This window comes from Notothenia rossii, assembly GCF_949606895.1.
Source record: "Notothenia rossii genome assembly, chromosome: 4".
Classification (NCBI taxonomy): domain Eukaryota; kingdom Metazoa; phylum Chordata; class Actinopteri; order Perciformes; family Nototheniidae; genus Notothenia; species Notothenia rossii.
In genome coordinates, this window is record NC_136902.1 from 54,144,618 (window position 1) to 54,165,657 (window position 21,040).

At 43.7% G+C, this 21,040-nt stretch overlaps 3 protein-coding genes and 1 long non-coding RNA gene across 4 annotated transcripts in view; 3 read left to right on the forward strand and 1 right to left on the reverse strand.

Annotated features, from left to right (window-relative positions):
- LOC307035385 (uncharacterized protein) overlaps window positions 1-5,249 on the forward strand; it is a 464,943-nt gene extending 459,694 nt beyond the window's left edge. Inside the window, exon 2 of the mRNA XM_079674610.1 lies at window positions 942-5,249. Within this exon, the coding sequence (XP_079530736.1) occupies window positions 942-1,617 (676 nt within the window). The 3' untranslated portion in view covers window positions 1,618-5,249. The remainder of the gene's footprint in view (window positions 1-941) is intronic.
- The window catches only part of slc8a2b (solute carrier family 8 member 2b), a 425,653-nt gene that overhangs the window by 320,524 nt on the left and 84,089 nt on the right, over window positions 1-21,040 (reverse strand). The window lies entirely within an intron of this gene.
- Window positions 6,864-8,414, forward strand: LOC307034852 (uncharacterized protein; the record flags this gene model as incomplete). The annotated part of the gene is made up of 6 exons (XM_079673778.1): window positions 6,864-7,048; window positions 7,130-7,257; window positions 7,405-7,688; window positions 7,852-8,059; window positions 8,186-8,312; window positions 8,411-8,414. 6 exons carry the CDS (start codon window positions 6,864-6,866, stop codon window positions 8,412-8,414), a joined length of 936 nt encoding a protein of 311 aa, XP_079529904.1.
- LOC307034665 lies at window positions 8,491-10,027 on the forward strand. The gene is made up of 3 exons (XR_013806962.1): window positions 8,491-8,762; window positions 8,888-9,036; window positions 9,133-10,027. It is a non-coding gene; the product is annotated as an uncharacterized lncRNA (long non-coding RNA).

Sequence of the window (21,040 nt, forward strand, 5' to 3'; positions counted from 1 at the left end):
TGAACCTGTATAGATCTGTAACAGTCAACTGCATGAGGAGTTGGAAAGGTAGTAAATAATATCTTTAAAAACTACAAAAAAATCCCTTTCAATCAGCTGTGCACCGTTATGGTGTATATATAACCTATCTACCAATTGGATCAAAAATAAAAGTCAGCCGAATTAGTGTTGACACTTTAGGGAGACGTATTGTGTGAAAAGAAATGGAAGATGTTATTTAATTGCTGATATATTTATGATCCACATCACGTATTCAGTTTTGGCGGCATTTCTTACAGTTTGTAATCACTAGGGCCAGCAGGGTGGGTGGAGGGGGTCTGGAGGACAGGTTTTGGGCTGACAGCCCAAGAGCACAGCGGAGGACCCGGAAGGGATCTCGGGCGGACGGCCAGGGGACAAGGCAGAAGCCGAGAAGGGGGATTCGGGCGGACGGCCCGGGGGCAAGGCAGAGTCCAAGGGTGGGGTCTCGGGCGGACGGCCTGGGGGCAAGGCAGAGTCCATGGAGGGTCAAAGGCCACAGCAGGCTAAATCAGGGGCCCGAGCATGAAGGCGAAGGCAGCGGCAGGAAGAGTCAGGGGGCCGGGCTCGAGGGCGAAGACCGCGGCTCTCAGGGGGCCGGGCTCGAGGGCGAAGACCAGACAGCTCCGGAGACCGGGCAGGGCCCGGTGTCGGCCGAACAGGATCCAGAGCCGGTGGGACAGGCTTCGGCACGGAAGAGGACCAGGAGTTGGCAGGACCCCCGGCGAGACAGGTGATGGCGGGGCCTCCAACGGAACAGGACAAGGGTTTGGCAGGACCCCCGGCAGAAGAGTAGTCGGCGGGGCCCCCAACGGGACAGGACATGGAGTTGGCAGGACCCCCGGCAGGACAGCAGTCGGCGGGACCTCTAACGGCACAGGACACAGAATTGACAGGACCCCCGGCAGAAGAGTAGTCGGCAGGGCCCCCAACGGGACAGGACATGGAGTTGGCAGGACCCCCGGCAGGAGAGCAGTCGGCGGGACCTCTAACGGCACAGGACACAGAGTTGGCAGGACCCCCGGCAGAAGAGTAGTCGGCGGGGCCCCCAACGGGACAGGACATGGAGTTGGCAGGACCAACGGCAGGAGAGCAGTCGGCGGGACCTCCAACGGCACAGGATACAGGGTTGGCAGGACCCCCGGCAGAAGAGTAGTCGGCGGGACCCCCAACGGGACAGGACATAGGGTTGGCAGGAACCCCGGCAGGAGAGTAGTCGGCGGGACCCCCAACGGGACAGGACACAGGATTGGCAGGACCCCCGGCAGGAGAGTAGTCGGCGGGACCCCCAACGGGACAGGACGTAGAGTTGGCAGGACCCCCGGCAGGAGAGTAGTCGGCGGGACCCCCAACGGGACAGGACATGGAGTTGGCAGGACCCCCAGCAGGAGAGTAGTCGGCGGGACCCCCAACGGGACAGGACACAGCATTGGCAGGAACCCCGGCAGGAGAGTAGTCGGCGGGACCCCCAACGGGACAGGACACAGGATTGGCAGGACCCCCGGCAGGAGAGTAGTCGGCGGGACCCCCAACGGGACAGGACATGGAGTTGGCAGGACCCCCAGCGGAACCTCCAACGGCACTTCAGTAGGGACTTGAGTAGGGACTTCAGTAGGGACTGGAGAGGGAACTCGAGAGGAGACTCGAGAGGGGATTCGAGAGAGGGCTTGAGAGGGGACTTGAGAGGGAACTCAAGAGGGGACTTGAGAGGAGACTCGAGAGGGGATTCGAGAGGGGACTCGAGAGGAAACTGGAGAGGGGACTCGAGAGGTGACTTGAGAGGGGACTCGAGAGGTGACTTGAGAGAGGACTTGAGAGGGAACTGGAGAGGGGACTCGAGAGGGAACTGGAGAGGGGACTCGAGATGGGACGAGAGAAGGGACTAGGGAAGTGACTAGAGAAGGGACTTGGGAAGGGACTTGAGGAGGGACTAGAGAAGGGACTAGGGAAGGGACTAGGGAAGGGACTCGAGAAAGGACCAGAGAAGGGACTCGAGAAGGGACTCTGGAAGGGACTATGGCTGCTGGGGCCAGAACTGGGTCTGGAACCATGGCTACTGGGGCCGGAACCATGGCCACTGGGGCCAGAACTGGGGCCGGGACCATGGCTGCTGGGGCCAGAACTGGGTCTGGAACCATGGCCGCTGGGGACAGAATTGGGTCTGGGACCATGCCTGCTAGGGCCGGAACTGGTTTTGGAACCATGGCTGCTGGGGCCGGAACCTTGGCTACTGGGGCCAGAACTGGGGTCGGAACCATGGCTGCTGGGGCCAGAACTTGGGCCGGAACCATGGCTCTTGGGGCTCGGGCTGCTAGCCTGGACTTGCGACTCCTTCTTTTAGGAGCCGTTTGGAGGCTCCGTGGACCTCCGAAAGCCAGACGAGTTCCAGAGAACGGCTCCTGGACCGGAGCAGGAAATGGGGCAGAAGCAAGGGGTGACTCCAAACGGAACACACCGATGCGTGTGGTGTCATAATGGGAATTGGGAGACAGGGAGCTAGCATGCCTGGGGCTAGCAGCCAGGGGATAACACACAGAGAGGAAATTCAAAATCCAGCCCGGTAAGAATTTCACCAAGCCTGGTTTCTCCGGAGCCATCTGGCGTGCCTTTGCCAGAGCAGCCTCTCACTGCTGAACTCCGGACGCTCCCCTCCATCGATGAGAGCAGTTTGCCAAATAAAAGGAAAAATCCAATCATTCCTGCTCAAAAGGATCTGCTGGGCCCATATCTGGTTGGTTCGTACTGTTACGGTTGAGTGAAGGAAGCAGGACCCAAATGCAGATAACTCTAATTAACCTTTATTTCAAGGATAATGAAAATAACTCGGACAAAACAGAACACTCACCGGTGAACTCAGTCACCAACAAAAGACGAACCAACACTGAACACAGGAAGAGACAAGACTAAACAGCCGGGCAGGGGAGGAGAAACACAAGGGCAACAGGTGAACACAATCAGACAATTAGACACCCCAGGGAAACTAATGACAGGGAGGAAAAACACAGGAAGAGGGAACAGACAATATACCAGGAGGAAAACACCCATAACCAGACACACAAAACTAAAAACGGGACATATCATATAAGAATCCTGACAGTAAAATCTATCAAACTATAGATCCTACATATCGACTGGACGTGGATTCTAAAAGTACAATATACACTGCTCGCTAGGAATCTAATCAAAAAGCGTTTTAATGGCCAAACTATCCTACAATTTAGGATTTTACAGAGAGGGTTATTTGTGAATAAACGACCATCTGTAACGTTTGCATTCAACGGGAGCACTAGAGGGCGAAAACTTTCAAACGTAATTATAGGACGTATTAAGCGCTTGAACAAACAACATATTTGGTCGTAATAAGTGCCTGAACAATCGGACCATTTGGTTGTATGAGAGCAAAAGGCATTGTGTAAAGATTTGATCGTTTAGGCAGCAGTGCCTGTTACTGCAAACTGTGTATAACCATGCAAAACCCACAAAACAGGGAAAACGAGGGGCGAAAGCCCATTAAAAGTGGCCTAAATCATGGCAGTAGGTAGCCCATGCGAGTACAGTGAGGTGGCGATGACTTTCAAAGAGAAAATTAAGAACACTCGGAATTAAGTATTATTTTATTATTTTTAAATGTTTTTCCGATTTCATATCATATAAACACCAAATCCCAACATGCATTGCGGCTAAAACATCCAATCGGCGAGCTTAAACCATAGCTGAGGATCTTGGGTAATCGCTCGAAATGCCTACGTCTGTTTCCGGTTATTTTTATATTGAAATTCAGTTCCTGATGGACGCCAAAAAAGACAGAGATTATGGAACTAAACAAATAAATTAAAAAAAAGATAATTGTGTGTTATTGGTGAGTAAATAACAGTGTGTTATTTTGAAAAGAATAACAAATTAGAAGGAAAAAAAGATTTAAAAAATACAGATTTGAGTATTCTGAGGCTCTGAGCCCCATTTATTTTCCTCACAGACGGCAGCAAAAGTCCGAAATTATACGATTTAAAATAAAAGCAATAATTGTGGCTTGCTATTGAGTAAGAACATGTTTTTATGAACCACACAGCTTCTGGTCTTCCTATAACACGTAATGCCGTGAGACTACCAATAGAAATACATTGCTTTTAAAATCGTGCTGTGCAACACGAAAAAAAGGGGGAAATCGTGTTGGTGAACACGAATCAATAGATTAAAAATCGTGTCGGTGAACAAGAAATGCCATGAGACTGGGTTGATCATTTATATGTGTACTAATGTATGCTTTATTTCTATATTGTATTTCTAGTTTCACAATGAGAATCGTACAGTAAACCTCAAGAAAAGCCAAAGCCTTGTGGTTATTGGAGGATTGAAGTTGTTAGCTACCTGTCTAGCTTTGCATAGCCGCACACTGCGAGGGCAGAACAGTGAAAAGATCACAGCACAGCGAGCTCAAGCACACAAAGCGAACACTCAGCAACCATGAGTCTACGTTGTTAAAGTCCATGAAATGTCCAAAATAAACATTATTCTGTGTTAATAAATCGCTTCATCACTTTCCACTTTTTCATTTGACATATCAACATCAATGATTCTTTCCATAAATACCCCCCAAATAACATGAAATGTGTGCCACTTTCCCGTGTTATTCCGCTCCGGTAGCAAAAAGCTTGCCAGCCATTAAAGTCCTTATCTTGCGTAATTTACTGTAGCTGAAAGATTATAGAACTGTTTCAAAATGCATTAACTTGTTGGGTCTTATTCCAGTAACACGTGATATAGATCGAATATCGTTTCCTATTTGCTGTAAATCACTTGTTAATATCGGGAAAATGGGTCAAATTCAGAGGTATCCAGAAAAGTCTGGATTCAAACTTGCCGCTGCTTGGTGCTGTGTCGTGACGTCACGTGTGGTTCCGCGAATCCTGGTGAGTTCAGCCCGTCCCAGCATCACACAGTGTAGCATTGCTGGTATAGCCGCATGTCAACTTTGTGTATCAGTGTTTATCTCCGAGTTTGTCTTGTTTTTTCCGGATCATGGTGAAGAGGTGTGTCGTTGGCGGGTGTAGCAACACCAATCGGGATGGTTTTACCGTTCATTTGTTCCCGAAAGAGAAGGTTTTACGGGAGAAATGGGAGCGATTTGTGCGGAACACAAGAAAAAATTGGCAGTGCGCCAGTGAAACCAGCGTTATTTGTGGGGCACATTTTGTTGTCCCTGATGATTTTGAAGGCTACCAACAATGGAAGATGGGTTTCAAAAAACAGTTGGACATAAGAAAGGGTGCAATTCCAATAATTGTTCTGTCAAATTGTGCCAAATACCCGCGCTATTAGCTTTTTCTGATGCGTAAACATCAACAATATTTGACGCCATTTTTCGTTGTGAACTCTCGCTGGCTGCGCGCATTGGCTGTTGATCCGGACGGCAGCAGGGAGCCAGACAGCGGCAGCCGGGAACCACACGTGACGTCACGAAATGGCCTGCTTCCAGAAGCAAAGTTTTTTTATTGGACCTAATATTTTTCCTTTTTTTACATATTATTCAGTATGAAATAAAGAAACATACATTGACTATCTGTTGCATACACCCCCCAGAAATCAACTGCCAAAAAAAGTTTTTAATGTAAGATAAGGACTTTAACCCAGCTGTGTGACGTCACACGTGGCAAACACCAGCCTCGTCTGGATTGTTTGTTTTGTATCCTTCCGCTATTTTTGCTCAACATATGTGTAACCGGACCTTGCTAAACTTTTTTTATCCAACAATTCATGATGATGAAGCGATGTGTAGTTCAGTTTTGTGGTAATTCAAGCCTGTCAGGTCACAGTGTACACGAATTTCCGAAAAACACGACTGCTAGACGTCAGTGGATCCGTTTAGTAGAGACCAAAAGAGCGAACTTTCATCCGCCGCACGAGAAATCACAAGCTGTGATATGTGGTAGCCATTTCACCCCAGACAGTTTTGAAGGAGCTTTGATGGTGGAATTAGGCTACAAGACAAAAAAAACGCTTAAGTTAGATGCTGTACCCACCATAAACCCTGAAAGACCGGCCAAAACTCCAAAAGCATCAGGCACAAAGAGAGCCAGATCTGCTGCATGTTCGTCGGCAACGACTGCCAGCAATGTTGACAGTTTCTTCACTTCGTCAGGCAAAAAAACGAAAACAAGTGAAATATGCCCACATCCTAGAAGGGCTGTTTCCAAATTAGAGGTGGCAAGGGTATGTGTTATTTCATTTATATCAAATTAATATGTTTTGTTTTGTTTTAGACTGAAAACAAATGTAGATCTATGAGAGTTTGGTGTGCTGTATTTGTGGGGCCTATGATAAAAGTGTGATTTAAGTTATTCAACCCATTTCTGGGGAAACATACATAAATAGTAAGAATTTGAGTTGTTAAGATGTGTGCCTAAATAAAATAGAATTAGCTTGTGTGCATATGTCTGTCTCATTAAAAGCTAAACGTTTTGAGACCAACATGATTGCTGCAGGATCCATCCCTGAAATTGTTAGGTGTTTTTAACTGTTTTTTTTTGGTTCCAGTTGCTGACAGAACAGGATCATGTCTCGAGCGACTCAGATGTTTATATGGAATCTAATTTGCCAGAAGATCCTGCTGCAGCTTCGGTGACTGAAAGCACATTGCCACATAGATCTGAGGCAAGCACACAGTGCTCAACTCGAACAAGACCTTACTATAGAAGCAAAGGTACAGAAGAAAACAGTTACAAAATATAGATTGGTGAATTGTTGTTATCATGTGTCTCAGTATCACTTTTGACATTCCATGTGTTGGACAATGTTATGGTTACTATCATTTCCAATTTACAGGGACCTCAACAGATCCAGTTATCATGGTTGGTGCATGTACACAGTATGAAGAGCAAGAAAGTGCATCTACACCAACAGTGTCAACACCAAAGAAAGGTTGTGCTACACTTGTATTCGACGCTGATCAGACACCAATCAAAGATGACTCTGACTCTGACTACAAGCCTTCGGAGCTGTCGAGTATTCTGTCGAGCTGTTTAGTTAGAAGGTAATGAAAATTAATATAAACAGATTTACATTAATGTACTTGTAACAAAACACATCATTGATAACGTTTTTTTGCTTCCAGACAAAGGCAAGAAGAACTTTTGCACAAATGCCCCAGGAAATATGCACAAGACAAGAAGTATTTCGTCTTTGAGGCCAATTTGTTGGAGCTGTTCCAGTATTGCCCAATTTGTGCTGGATCAAGTTCTAGTGAGGTTGTTAACAACATTGGCAGTTTAGTGCAGATCAGGCAGAAATGTGGAAACTGTAAATACACAAGAGTATGGAACAGCCAGCCATTTCTCAATCAACTTCCTGTTGGAAATCTGATCATGTCGGCATCAATTTTGTTGTCAGGAAGTCTACCCTCCCAGACTCTAAAGGTGTTTGACATCATGAAAGTTTGCAGGATTAGCCGCAATACCTACCATCGTCATCAATCATCCTACATCATCCCATCCATAGTCAACGCCTGGCAAACAGAACAGACGAGTCTTGTGGAGAGACTCAAAGGCATGGAAGGTGGCATACATCTGACAGGGGATGGTCGTTGTGACAGCCCTGGCCACTCGGCCAAATATGGAGGCTACACGGTGATCGAACAAAGGATCAACAAAGTGCTGGATACCCAACTAGTCCAGGTAAATAGTTAGTGAATTAAGTACATGTAGTAATATTCTTGTACATGGTACAGTACAATTTACCACACTTCTAACTTAATAATAATGAGGTATGAAACCACCATACAAATACAGTATAGGACAATGATGACATATTACCAATGTTGTTTATGTCGTTATTCAGAGCAATGAGGTAACCAGCAGCAATGCTTGTGAGCTCGAGGGCTTGAAGAGGTGTCTGACACTCCTGACCGAGACGCATGAGCTGGATGTCGCATCTATGGTAACTGACAGGCACAAATCTATTGCAAAGTACCTGAGAGAAGAAACTCCGCACAACCCCCGCACAGCAGAGCTGAAACATCACTTCGATGCATGGCATATAGCGAAAGGTGTGAATTTGTGTGCTCATTATGGAAGTAGAACTGAATTTATTAGATTATTGTACATTTGTGTTGTATTATATATGCTTCTTTGCTACATGTATGTTGGTAATTAATTGAATCTTTTAATTACAGGACTTGGTAAAAAGATCGATGCCCTCACCAAAAAGAAGGGTTGTGAAGATGTTGGTTTTTGGAAGAAATCGATCATTCACCATATGTACTATGTCGCAGGGACAGTTCCAGAAGGGCAGGCTGACTTGTTAGGGGAAAAGTGGAAGTCTGTTGCTAACCATGTGCAAGACATACATGAGCATGATACCGAGATATACCCCATGTGTGACCATGCCCATTTACTAGGTGACAACAGAAATAAACAATGGCTTAAACCAGGTACATAGAAAATGTTTTTGCACATACTGGAATAATTTAAAGGCAAAATTAAGAGTCACATTTAGTTGCCAAATCAGAAAGCCACCTACCCAGGCAGTAGTCCTGGTGTTAATCTCTTTCCCTAAAAATGTAAACTATTTATTGCAGGATCTAAGCCAGCTGAGCTGCTGAATGACATCTTGACCAATCCCCATGTACTTAAGGACATCAAGAAGATCTCGAGTACATACCAAACATCATCTCTGGAAGCATTCCATAGTTTAATCATTCGCTTTGCACCGAAGCATACAGGATTCATGTGGCTCTGTCAGCTTGCTAGGTAACTAATGATAGCCTTGTACTAAATGGATTTCTTTTAATTGTGTTTTAGGGATACTTTGATTCTATGTTTTCTGTAATTGTTCAGTCTACATAAGAAATAATCGTTTTAAATATTTATTTCAGGTATTACTTGGCAGCACTACACTACAACGAAAACAGTGCAAGACTACAGGCTGTGACTCGAGAGGGCCAAGAGCGTTTCACAATCCGTTTCCCAAAGTTCAAAAAGGGTCAACATTCAGTACGCAAGGAAAAGACACCAGCAACATATAGTAAGTTTAGATAGGGGACAGATTTTAATATACCAAATTACCAATACAGTAACACATGAGCATTCCGACCCTGCTAAACTATTCTATTATTTTTAGAGTACACAACAAACATTCTTGAAGATCTTCTGCAAGCCTATTCTGACTCGCCACATGACTTGAGAGAGTCCATCCAAGAAGTCCGTGACCAAGAACCACAACCTTTGGCCTCAGAGATGGACCACCCCGATAAAGATGAGGCAGTGCGTCAGCACAGGTGTCGGTTCATTAACCAGTAACAGTGTTTACTAGACTATCTTTAATCTTTGCTTTGAAATAATATTCCTGCTTTCTTTTGTGGTGTGGTTCTTATCTTGTGTAAACAGTTCCTTTTAATTTTGTACAAAAACTTTTCTTGTATCTATGGGTGATACTTCATAATAGTGTACTTCAAATCAAATTGACAATATCTCTATGCCTATATACTGTATTAACATAATACCTGGCAGACTGTCAAACTGGTTATTGAATCCTCTGGTGATCAGCCATCAATATTATACATTTTTCTTTTGTTGTGATTTTTTTTACTCACTCATATCACTGATATTATTGCCTAATACATTACATTCTGCTGTTTATGTCTGTGCTTGTTGGTGGGGTGTCGGGACCTATATTTCGTGCAATGCACTTCTACTGAACCAGTAGGCACAGTGTTCCAACATCCAGGTTCTACTTTCTTCTGGTTGATCAGATTAGCATTAAAGATATTACTATCATTAGTAGAGAAGCTGAATTAAAGCCCTAAGAATTTAAAAATACTTTTGAGCTGTGAATGTTTCCTGATTGCTATAAACATTGATCATGGGTGCTGGAAGATTGTGCACAAAACTCGGGTCAGAATTAAGTTACTACAGGTGTTATGCCAGCTTGAGCTAAATGTCACCAGAGTACAGTGAACTTGCCTAGTGACTGAAATATATAAAAGTTGAAGTGAAATAAGTAAGGCCAAAAATGAATTACGTCCGAATATCTTTATTATTTTTACCACTTTTAATTATTTGTGGGCTCGCACATATACCAAAATAGACTAATGTACACTGCAATAAAGATCAAATGTTACAAGTGAAAAATTAACAAAAGAACCCTTTTTTATTTATCAAACAGTAAATTAATACAATCTTACAAACTTGTGATTTGGAAAATGTTGTTATATTTACATGTTTCTTTGGAAAAATAATATTGTAAAAGATGTACTTTGTAAATTATTTACATCATGCGAAACCATTTTAACCAGTTCAGCTGCATGATTTATGTGAAATTACAGATTTGGCCATTGAAATCCCTGATAGCGGCCTCCCGGTTCAGGGTAAGTCTTCCGTATCTCGGTTACAGCACATGCAGGCAGCGGGACTCTGATTTTTGGGCCGAGTACACCCCAGCACCAACGTACAAACTGTCGATAAGCTGTATATCGATACTTCCGAATGAAAAAAAAGTATACAGATTATAAATATATTTGGAGAAAAATAAAATGTTATGTAGTACTATTATGTAGCAATGGTTACAAATTGGCTTATAACATGATATTTGTATTTTACTTGTACAAAATAAATATGAGGTTGTACATGACTGCTTGACAGAATCATAGACCTCTTATATATTTCCTCACATGTGTAGTTGTTTCTTTTCCCAAGCATACATTGAACTTGCATACACAGAACAAATAAAAGCCAAGCTGTTTTTGACTGCTTGAAAGAGTTTAATGGTATCTTTAAAAGTGTACCATATCTGTAGCGACTAAAAGTATTATATGAAAGCAAAGCTGCAATAGGCAGTTGGGTCAATCAATATTTACTTACTGGTGTAGTGGGCCATCAACTGCTCTGTGTTGTTGTTTGTACTGAAGATACGCTATTTTCAGTGTCCAAACACTGAGACAGCCTTCTCTAAAGCCTGGGTGGCTAATAATGCACCTTGGTTTCTCGTCGGTGTCTTCTATCTGGTCAGTAGGTTGCAAACTGTCTATTTGTTCCATCACCTGCCAGATCTCTCTGCAGCATACACATTCATCTGCAGTGGGAATGCTTTCACAGCATTGACATGAACACCTGAATATTGTACATAACATAAAAAAAAAACAATATCTGCCGGACGTGTGAGGAACAGATGACAAATTAAGATCGACATTTAGTGCAGGTCAAATGAAATAAAACAGAATTTACCATTCAGTATTGCCGACTCGAGTCTCGCCGGCTGCGGAATCCGCTTCTCTTTCACAAGTTTCTGCCTCGTTGTTCGATTGCCGGGCAGGAGGCTCGTACTGATAAGGCAAGATGCCTTGAAGTGAAAGGCTAGCTGGTTCACTCTCTACTACTGTAACTGAATCCAGATAACCCACCGAATCTGAGCTTGAATGATCGCTGTCGCTGTCTGAAGTTGTCGCGTTGCTTGCCATTTGGACTGATTCTATCAAATGGCAATATTTGCCACGTGTGACGTCACCGCTCGTTCGGGAGTGATCGGGGGCGTACTCGGCAAACTTCGGAACCAACATCGGTTTTTAACGTATATGTCATTTAATTATGACCAAACTTTAAACATTTGTATTTATTTTTATTCTGGTGATATCTAAACTACATGTTAAAAAACACCTGTGTTAGATGCATTACATGGCCTTTAAGGAGGACAGTCACACTAGTATGCAGCAAGAAGCAAGTGGTGAAACAGAGCAACCAACAGAGAAGCATGAGTGTCTTAGAGCATTTGACACAAAATCAAAGTCCTCAAAAGTATCTTCAAAGTCATCACGGAACTCAAGCAAAGACTCATCAACGTCTTCAGCCACCAAAGCACAGGCTAAGGCTAGAGCTGGACATGCTAAACTAGCCTTTGCAGAAATGGAAGCAGAATTGATTAAGCAGAAAGCTAACCTAGAGGCCAGTCTCCACATTATCCAAAGCCAGAAAGCTGCCGCTGCTGCCTCAGCTGAAGCTGCAGTGTATGAAGAAGCTGAGGAGAATGAAAGTGGGGAGCGCAGCCACAAACCGCATGTGCTAGATCAGGGGTTCCCAAAGTGGGGGTCGCGAGATGATTTCAAAATAAAAATGGAACAATTATAATATATATTTTTTACATTATGATTGATAATAACGTTTGCATAGACATGTTTTACTTTGACAATCCACTAGCGCAGTGTTTCTCCAACTTTTTCTTTTTTCTTTCTGAAATTATTCTACTAGCACCCCCCCGTCCCGTCCCGTCCCCCCCCCCGTCGAGGAGACATAATGTATAACCTGTGTAATATGTTGTAGAAAATGTTCTGGTACTTACAGATCAATAATATCCAAAGCAAAAGCGTAATAATAAAGGTACTCTGCAGCACTGGGAGTCGGCTGCATGTCGTGACGTCAACTGAAGAAATTCCCTATTACATGCACACATCCTAGGTACCAAAAACGAACACAGGGGGGCAGTATAAACAATGCAAATCAACCTTAATGATGTGTATTGAACAGTTTCACTTTGAAACTAATATTCATCTTCCAAGAAAGGCAACACACACACAAACACGCATGCATCAATGTGTCCATTAACCGGTATTCACCCGCCAATATCTGTTGAGGTCCAACAAATGTAAATCTCTCTGGTCATACATAATTACCGGTTAGCACAATTTATTATATATATATATATTTCCATTATGCACATGTCTTATGAGGGGACTTGTTATATTTCAAAATAACTAATTTTTAAAAAATCTACATGCCTTGATAATGTCATTATTTAGCCTTCCTATCAAATGGTTTTTAAACCCAACAATAAACACAGATGAGATTTGACCAGAATTCCTCCTCTTTGACATTGAAACCTTACGGGACACTTTCAGCAGCACCATGTTTTCTAACAGAACACTGAGGTGGTGCCCTCAGAGAGCACGCCAGAGCAGCGCCTCACAGTGACGCAGCAATTTCTCTTCAGCCTCAATGTCCCAAGACACTCAACTGGAACAAAACAGCCTCAGATGATTAAAGAAAGTGATTGGTGGAAAGAGATGTATTCATTCGGCTACGATAAAAAGCCTTTAAGATAATCAGTAGTCAACATTTCTATTGAGAGCATATAGAACTCAGCAGGTGCTTACTTATCTGTCAGTGTGTGTCTCTGATTTAGTGCCAGTTACTCCAGCCCACGTGTTATATATAAGTGCGTTTTAAATTCTTCATATTCCGCACTTTTCCTGCAGGCAGAGATTTTGTTCCTCACTTCTCATGGTAAATACAATTATTTGAAGGGAATCTGCTTGAGCAGTGGTTCTCAACCTTTTTCCACCAAGTACCACCTGAGAAAATAGTTGGCTCTCCCAAGTACCACCATATGACCAATGTTAAAATACAGTCTATGCACAGTTCATGCAGGACTCGGAGGCAAATGTATTCATAATACCATTATTTATTGTGCTATCTCTCTCTCTCTCTCTCTCTCTCTCACTCACTCACTCACTCACTCACACACCACAAGTGAGAATATAAAGAACAAAATAATAACTTATTCTCACACAACAAATGTCAACTGTACACACATGTCATTTCCTGGACCTATACCAAAGTGTGAATGTAGGCTTCCTGCAACAACCCACATCGAAACAGAAAATGTCCTATTGGGAATTCAGTTCCAATAATAATGAAGCCTCCAGGAGCAGATGAGCCTAAGGGCTAATAGCTCATCTTCAGTCTGCTGATGTTTGCTATGGCCATTTCTGTGGTGGCAAAGTAAAAAATAAAAGAAAAAACATAAGAAAAAAGATAGCAATTAAGGACAAGTGTGTGCTTTTTCAGCTTTTGACCTCTTTCCATCCTTTGAGCAAATGCCTTCTTCCTGAGTCACTTCTCTCCTCCATCAAAGCGGCTGTGAATATCACTTTTGTGTGGCTGGCGGAGCCTACGCTTGTACTCGGTTGATGACTGTCCTCCTCCTCATTCACTTGTTCACTTTCGCTGGTAATATTCTCCTCTGTACCTCTCTTCCGAATACCTCCCGTTTTGAGCCACGTTTTTAACATCATTCAGCTTTCTTCTTTCTTTAGCTTGCTTGCAACGTTCGCTAATCGTTCAAGGGTAGTATGGTCGTTATTAGCAACGCCAGAAATTTAAAAAAAAAGGTTTTCGTTTCTAAATCTAAAAATAACAATAGCCTATTAGAACCAATTTAAACCACAGTTTCAATGATCTCAAGCTTATTTTCATTCGTTGTAGTATTTTGATAGTACGATTTATTTTGTAATTAATGTTATTCAATCAATCCTCAAACTGATGGCACTTGTCCCTATAGTCTGTTTTAAATTGAAGTTGTCTGAGGTCCTTACCATCAGCTGCTGTTGCAGTAATAAATAGTGTACCTTAATGCCCCAAATGCGCACAATGTAGTGACTGCTTTTCGTCTTTTTGTTTACTTAGTTGTGTGTCCTGTATTTTATGTGTCTGTGTTATGTGTAAAGGTTAAATGTGGGGTAGGTAAGTTTGAGAAACCTGCTCAAGATACGCTTTTTGTTACATTCCATGGAATGCTCTTAACATCCCGATAGCAATGAATATCTGAAGTGTTTTGACAATACATAAAAAATGTCATCTGTGGAAGCCGTACTACTGTAAAAAGCACGACCAATCATCTGAGCCGGCCCGGCTAAAATAACTGGATGGCCTACCTGCCTGTCAGCCTTCCATCTGTGCACAAACTTATCTTGTGCCCTCATTGGTCATGTGCGCATTTGTGTGTGTTGGAGGAGGGGCTCTGTAACGAAGTGGCAGATTTTTTCCGGTTGCGTATTTTCAAATTCTTGCGCACTCAAGCTGGTTTCTCCAAAATTACCTACCCCACCTTTAAAGGGGACCTATCAGGCCAAATGCACCTTTGTACGTCTTTTATACATGAATATGTGTCCCCGTTGTGTCAGGGAACTCACCAAGTGTCAGAAAACACAACCCTCTCTATTTTCCTCCATACCCAAAATCTCTAAAAACGGGATCTGATACAGATCCCGCATTGAGATTTTATCTCAATGCTTTTTATCTGTTTAAATAAAGGTTCAATAAAAAAAATGAAAAAGACTGTTACAGATTTGAAAATAGTCTGACGTCAGTGACGAGGAGCTCCGCCTATATGGCCAACTCTCCACTAATCAGGGGAATGAGAGGTTGCCGTGGCATGGTAACAGCATGGTAACAGCATGGTGACATGACGCTCGTAACTCGGCCCCCTCCTTTGCAGGGGGGCGTGGTCAGCTGCAGCCAAAGACAGGGTTGATGAGAGGAAAATAGAGCGAAATGAGGCATGGCTAAAATGCATGATCTGTTTGATATTTTGAAAAAGAAAACTTATAAATATACCTTATATAGGTATTGCCCTACAATATATTATTCAAATATAGCATGATAGGTCTCCTTTAAGTAAAAAAAAAAAGAAAAAAAGAAAATGTAATTTTTTTTTGTTTTAATATTTGTTATATGTCAGATTCCTCCACTTACCACTAGCGGGAGCTGGCGTACCACCAGTGGTACGCGTACCACAGGTTGAGAACCACTGTGCTAGAGGAACTCAATCTAACCACAGAGGGCATCCAGCCTTAGAAAGCGTGGGAATATTTCAACGTCTGTCTGTCTGTCTCTCTCTCTCTCTCTCTCTCTCTCTCTCTCTGTCTGTCGGCCTCTCCTCTCACTGAGACGTGCCTCAGATAGGGATGAGGGCTCCTGTCAACACCCACGGTGTAAATTGGATTATTGATCTGTGTGCAGTAAGAGAAAAGAAAGTGTGTGTGAGAGAGAAACGCATAAAAGAGAAGGATGATGACAGATAAAGAGAAAAGAGTGAAAGAGGTCAGAAAGTGTAAAAGACAAGCTTCATACAGAGCAAGAAGAAGATAAATGTGTTCCTACAATGTATTTCAACCTCTTAAAGATGCAAACAAGTACATACTGTATTGCTTGATATCCTTTATACTGTGTACAGGACTTTTTACATTTTTGCAGTTGTTCCAATAGGTGTCAAACATTTTCCCTTTTATGGAATTTTAAATGATGGTATTGTTACAACCATATATATATATATATATATATATATATATAAAGTAGACATACCAGATCAAGGTTTTTTGGCCAAATCAAATAAGTATTTGCAGATTCTGAGTCTGATCCAATACTTACAATATTTACTCAAACGTGATGGAACACTTATTTCACACATTATTTTGTTACAACCTATGGCTGTTTCAAAACGATAAAGATTATAAACCTAAATTATTTATTTGAATGAGAGATTAAAATAGAGAACGAAATGATCAGCCAGATCGCATAAATCAGAACCAGTCTAACCCTACGTGGGATTACAGGGTGGAGGTTCTGCCCTCAACAAAGACCATTAGCTGCAGAGAGCTCTTTAATCAGACAACAGAATGTTTCATTTTGCCCAGTCATCAAGTTCATAAAACTGCCGGTCAGCAGAAGTAACAACAAAAATGCACATTGAAGAGATTCAGGGCTGGCAGGCTGTCTCTAAAAAACAGTCAGCGACCCATTGAAGGTGTTCTCACACTGGCTCCATCATTCATTGGTTGGGAGGGGAACCAAAGCAAAAAGCAATCAACACATTAACACCAATCCTCCAACACTTTATTGGTGCAGGATTCACTGGGCAACCTCAAGTGCTAAGCATATTTTAAAGGATTTACCAAATGCCTCAGATGGTTTTGCAGGCTTCTAATTACCTAATTCCCAAATGCAACATAATATTTAATTAATGCATTTAATGTACATATAGTGCAGTTCAGCACAACTATCAGTTAATGTATTTTCAGTTAAGGATGACTGCTTCATGTGTTTGTCTGACCGGAGACATGCTCCTGGCTCACTGCTGCTCATGTGCTGCATGCTTTCTTAGATTTTCTAAATTACCTCTTGTTCATCATTATCATTGCTTTCTGTTGACTCGCTAATGATAATACCAAAATGACGGTAGTAGTGAAGTAGAGATTCGACCAAGTCCCACCACCTGATGTCATGTTTACATCCTCCCACTTGGACAGATCCTCCTTCAACACCAACTCCAGTTCCATTTTCAATCCCTCCAATCACATCCGTAGCCTTGGCACCATCCTAGACCCCGCTCTCACTTTCCTCCCTCACGTCAACCAGGTCACAAAAACCGCCTTCTTCCAGTTAAAGAACATTGTCCGCATCAGACCCTCCCTCTCATCCACCGCTGCTGAAACTCTGATCCATGCCTTCATAACATCCAGACTGGATTACTGCATCAGCATCCTCTATGGTTCACCTGCATACATCCTCAATAAACTGCAATATGTCGAAAACTCTGCTGCCCGTATGCTCACCTCCACGCTCCGACCACATCACCCCTCCACCACCTCCACTGGCTCCCCATCAAACACAGGATTGACTTAAAATGATTACTTCTCACATACAAAGCCATTAAGAATCTTGCCTCCCCCCCCCCCCCTACATCAGTGACCTCATCGAACCACACACCCCTACCCGTCGCCTCAGGCCTGCTGACGATAATCTACTACAGCCCATCAGGACAGAGCTCCGGATCTGGTGCGACAGGGCTTTCGCAGCAGCCCCCCTTCCTCTGGAACTCCCCACCCCTCCCTCTGGACCTGGGGTGACAGGGCCTTCGCAGAAGCCCCCCTTCCTCTGGAACTCCCCCCCCCCCCTCCCTCTGGACCTGGGGGGATAGGGCCTTCGCTGCAGCCCTCCCCCGTCTGGAACTCCCTTCACAGTCACATCCGAAGGGCCAACACTCTTGAATCCTTCAAGGAATCTCTCAAAACTCACTTTTTCCCTCTAGCTTTCAATCTCTAATTATCACATTTCCCATGAATGTGTTACTAGTTGACAGCAATAATATTAAGTTGAACTTAATATTTGTATTATTGCTTTCAACTAACCTAATACAGTTATGTGACATTTGATGGCATAATACATTGAGTTAGAGTAAAACATTACAGTTTTTACAGTGTGTGGTGCAGCCAGGTTTTAAGGTCCCATGTCATGGCCATTTCTACTGATCATAGTTCCATTGTTGAGGTCTACTAGAATAGATTTACATTGTGCAATTCTCCAAACTCACATTGGTTTCTCATACAGCATCTCTGTATAGGGTGTGTATTCACTCTCTGTTCTACACGGCTTGTTGGAGCTCCTGCCCCCCCCTTTCTATGAGCCCAGTGCTCTGATTGGCCAGCTCGCCCACTCTGTTCTGATGAGTCCACCACCGTTACAGCGGAACATCAGTGTTTATGTGTTACAATAGCGTTTGTTAGCAACCAGAAAATGACACCAGTAATGACAAACAGATGAGAATGCTGCGTGGGGTCTGGGTGCCGTGTTGGCGGGACGTTATGGGGCTCGCTGCCCCGCCCTTTGAGGCTCGAGGAGCGGACAGTGTGAGGTGGATTACTGGTGTCTTTTCCTGGTTGCTGCGTGGGGTTTGCGAGACAGCGAGACACCGCAGAACTCAGCCTGAGCACACACACGTGAGTGTGTGGCGATCTGTGAGTGGAGATCCACGGAGCCGCGGCTGAGAAAAGATAAGGCTGAGTGAGTGTGTGTGAGGAGCTCCCCGGGTTGGTCCATTTGGACCTGGGTATTGTTACGTCACTGTACTCAGGAAGAAAAAAATGGAAAAAGAAAAATCTCCAATGAGGCGTTTTGGGGCAGCATAGACAGGTCTTCTCTGTGTTAGAGTTTTACTCGCTACAAGGTGTACTTAGAGGGTTTGTGACTCTGCAGTCCGTTTACATGCAGAAAAACACACAAGGGGACGGGTAATAACCGGAAAAGCATGACATGGGACCTTTAAGATATCCTGCTCTGATGAACACCTGCCAGCCAATCAGAGGCTGCTCATGATGTGAGCATGTCTGGAGAACCGAGAGAGAGAGGACACTCTTTATAAAGACGAGAGGCAAGAAGGACAACCAGACACAGAGAGAACGCCCTTAACATCATGAGACGAAACAAGCCCGCACACACCTGTCGTTCGTTCATTGGAAGGGGACAGAACAGAAATGAGCACCCAACTGAAGTTGTTGTGTTATAGAAGTATATGTGTCTATACGTGTGTGGGATTGTTAAAATCAAAGTGAGCAGTCAATAAGGTGAAAAAATTTGAGTTTGTTCCTGTGTTGTGCTTTTCTTTGTCTCTCTTTTCTCTTGTTATCTAATATTAGGGCACCAGCTAACGATAAGCAGGCTTGAGCCAATATCAGGACACAAAAACAATCTTGCACCTGAAAACACACACGTACGCACGCACACACACACGCACGCACACACGCACGCACATATGCACGCACGCACACACACACACGCACGCACACGCACGCACGCACGCACGCACACACACACACACACGCGCACGCACGCACGCACACACACACACACACACACACACACACACACAGCAGCTCAACAGTAAACAAGAGCCTGTGTTACTGAGCAGTCAATAATAAAGCAGTTTGAGTACAAGCATAAACACACACCGATAAAGAGAAACTTAATAAAGTGTAATGACTGTTAACATCTTCACTCTGGGTTGGTCCTCAGGCCTGTGGCAGCTTCACATTACACTCTCTCTGATATTCTCTCAACCACCTCTGCTGCTCTCATAACAAAACACCTGTTGTCAGCCAGAGATCCAGAGCAGGAAAGCTCAGGAGAAGGAGCTCGTGGAAAAAATGCTGAAGGAATATGTTTTTGACATCTAGTGTCAACAAATGTCAGTAATGTTAAATATTAGTGCTGGGTTAAACAAATTACTTTACGATTCAAATCAATGTTTATTTTAATGATTCGATAACATTAAATAAAATGCAGTGATGGATCTTTTATTAAATGCCTCTTCCCATGGATACCTCAAGCTTTAACCCTGTGTTAAAAATCTAGCTGGAGCTGCTTGGCTTCATTTTAGAAGAGGGAGGGTAAAAGGGTGTGTACTTTTAACTACTGTACATAAGACACCTTTCATATTGTTCTGCTTTGAACATCTCATCTGCTGTGGATCTCACTTACACACACTCTCTGCAGCCACATATTACTACAGGCCTCTTATAGACGTTCTTATGTGAACATGATGGTACTTAAACCAGACCTTGGCCATTTCCTCACAGCAAGCTTGTGCGTGCTGTGGCACTTTACAAGGGGATATCTTTGTTTACTGCATTGGAACAATAAAGTGTGTAATAACTTTGGTGACTCCCGACGTGATGAGTGCTGGTCTCTATTAGGACTACCGACAGCCAGCGGACGGAATTCAGTCCAGGGGAGGACACCTGGACACCACTGACAACTACACCAGGGCGTCCTACATAATACAAAGGTAAAAACAGATACCTGTTGATTACCAAAATCTGTGATTTGGCTTTGCTACAACATTTTACAGTTGTCAGCGGCGTTCTCAGTGTTCTTAGTCACGGTAACAAAAAATACAATACATGCTGTAGAAGGTGCTTAGAGTCAGGTAGAACAGTCCGGACCTAAGGCACCAAGACAGTTATAAGACTATTAGGTGTTTGTAAGAGTCGGCTAGTTAAGTCCCGTACCTTAACTCACTAAAGAAAGTAAAGTGGACCAGCGAGGACCCCGTGAGGTAGTCTAGTCCGGCACGGCTGACTTGCTGGGGAAACTCTGTAGACTTAAGGTTAAAAAGTGGACCAGCGAGGACCCCGTGAGGTAGTCTAGTCCTGCACGGCTGACTCGCTGGGAAAACTCTGTAGACTTTAGGTTAAAAAGTGGACCAGCGAGGACCCCGTGAGGTAGTCTAGTCCTGCACGGCTGACTCGCTGGGGAAACTCTGTAGACTTTAGGTTAAAAAGTGGACCAGCGAGGACCCTGTGAGGTAGTCTAGTCCTGCACGGCTGACTCGCTGGGGAAACTCTGTAGATTGTAGGCTAATGAAAAGCTGAAGTCAATTTAATAATGGGTATTCCAAGAGGAGATACGCGACTTTCAAAATCAAT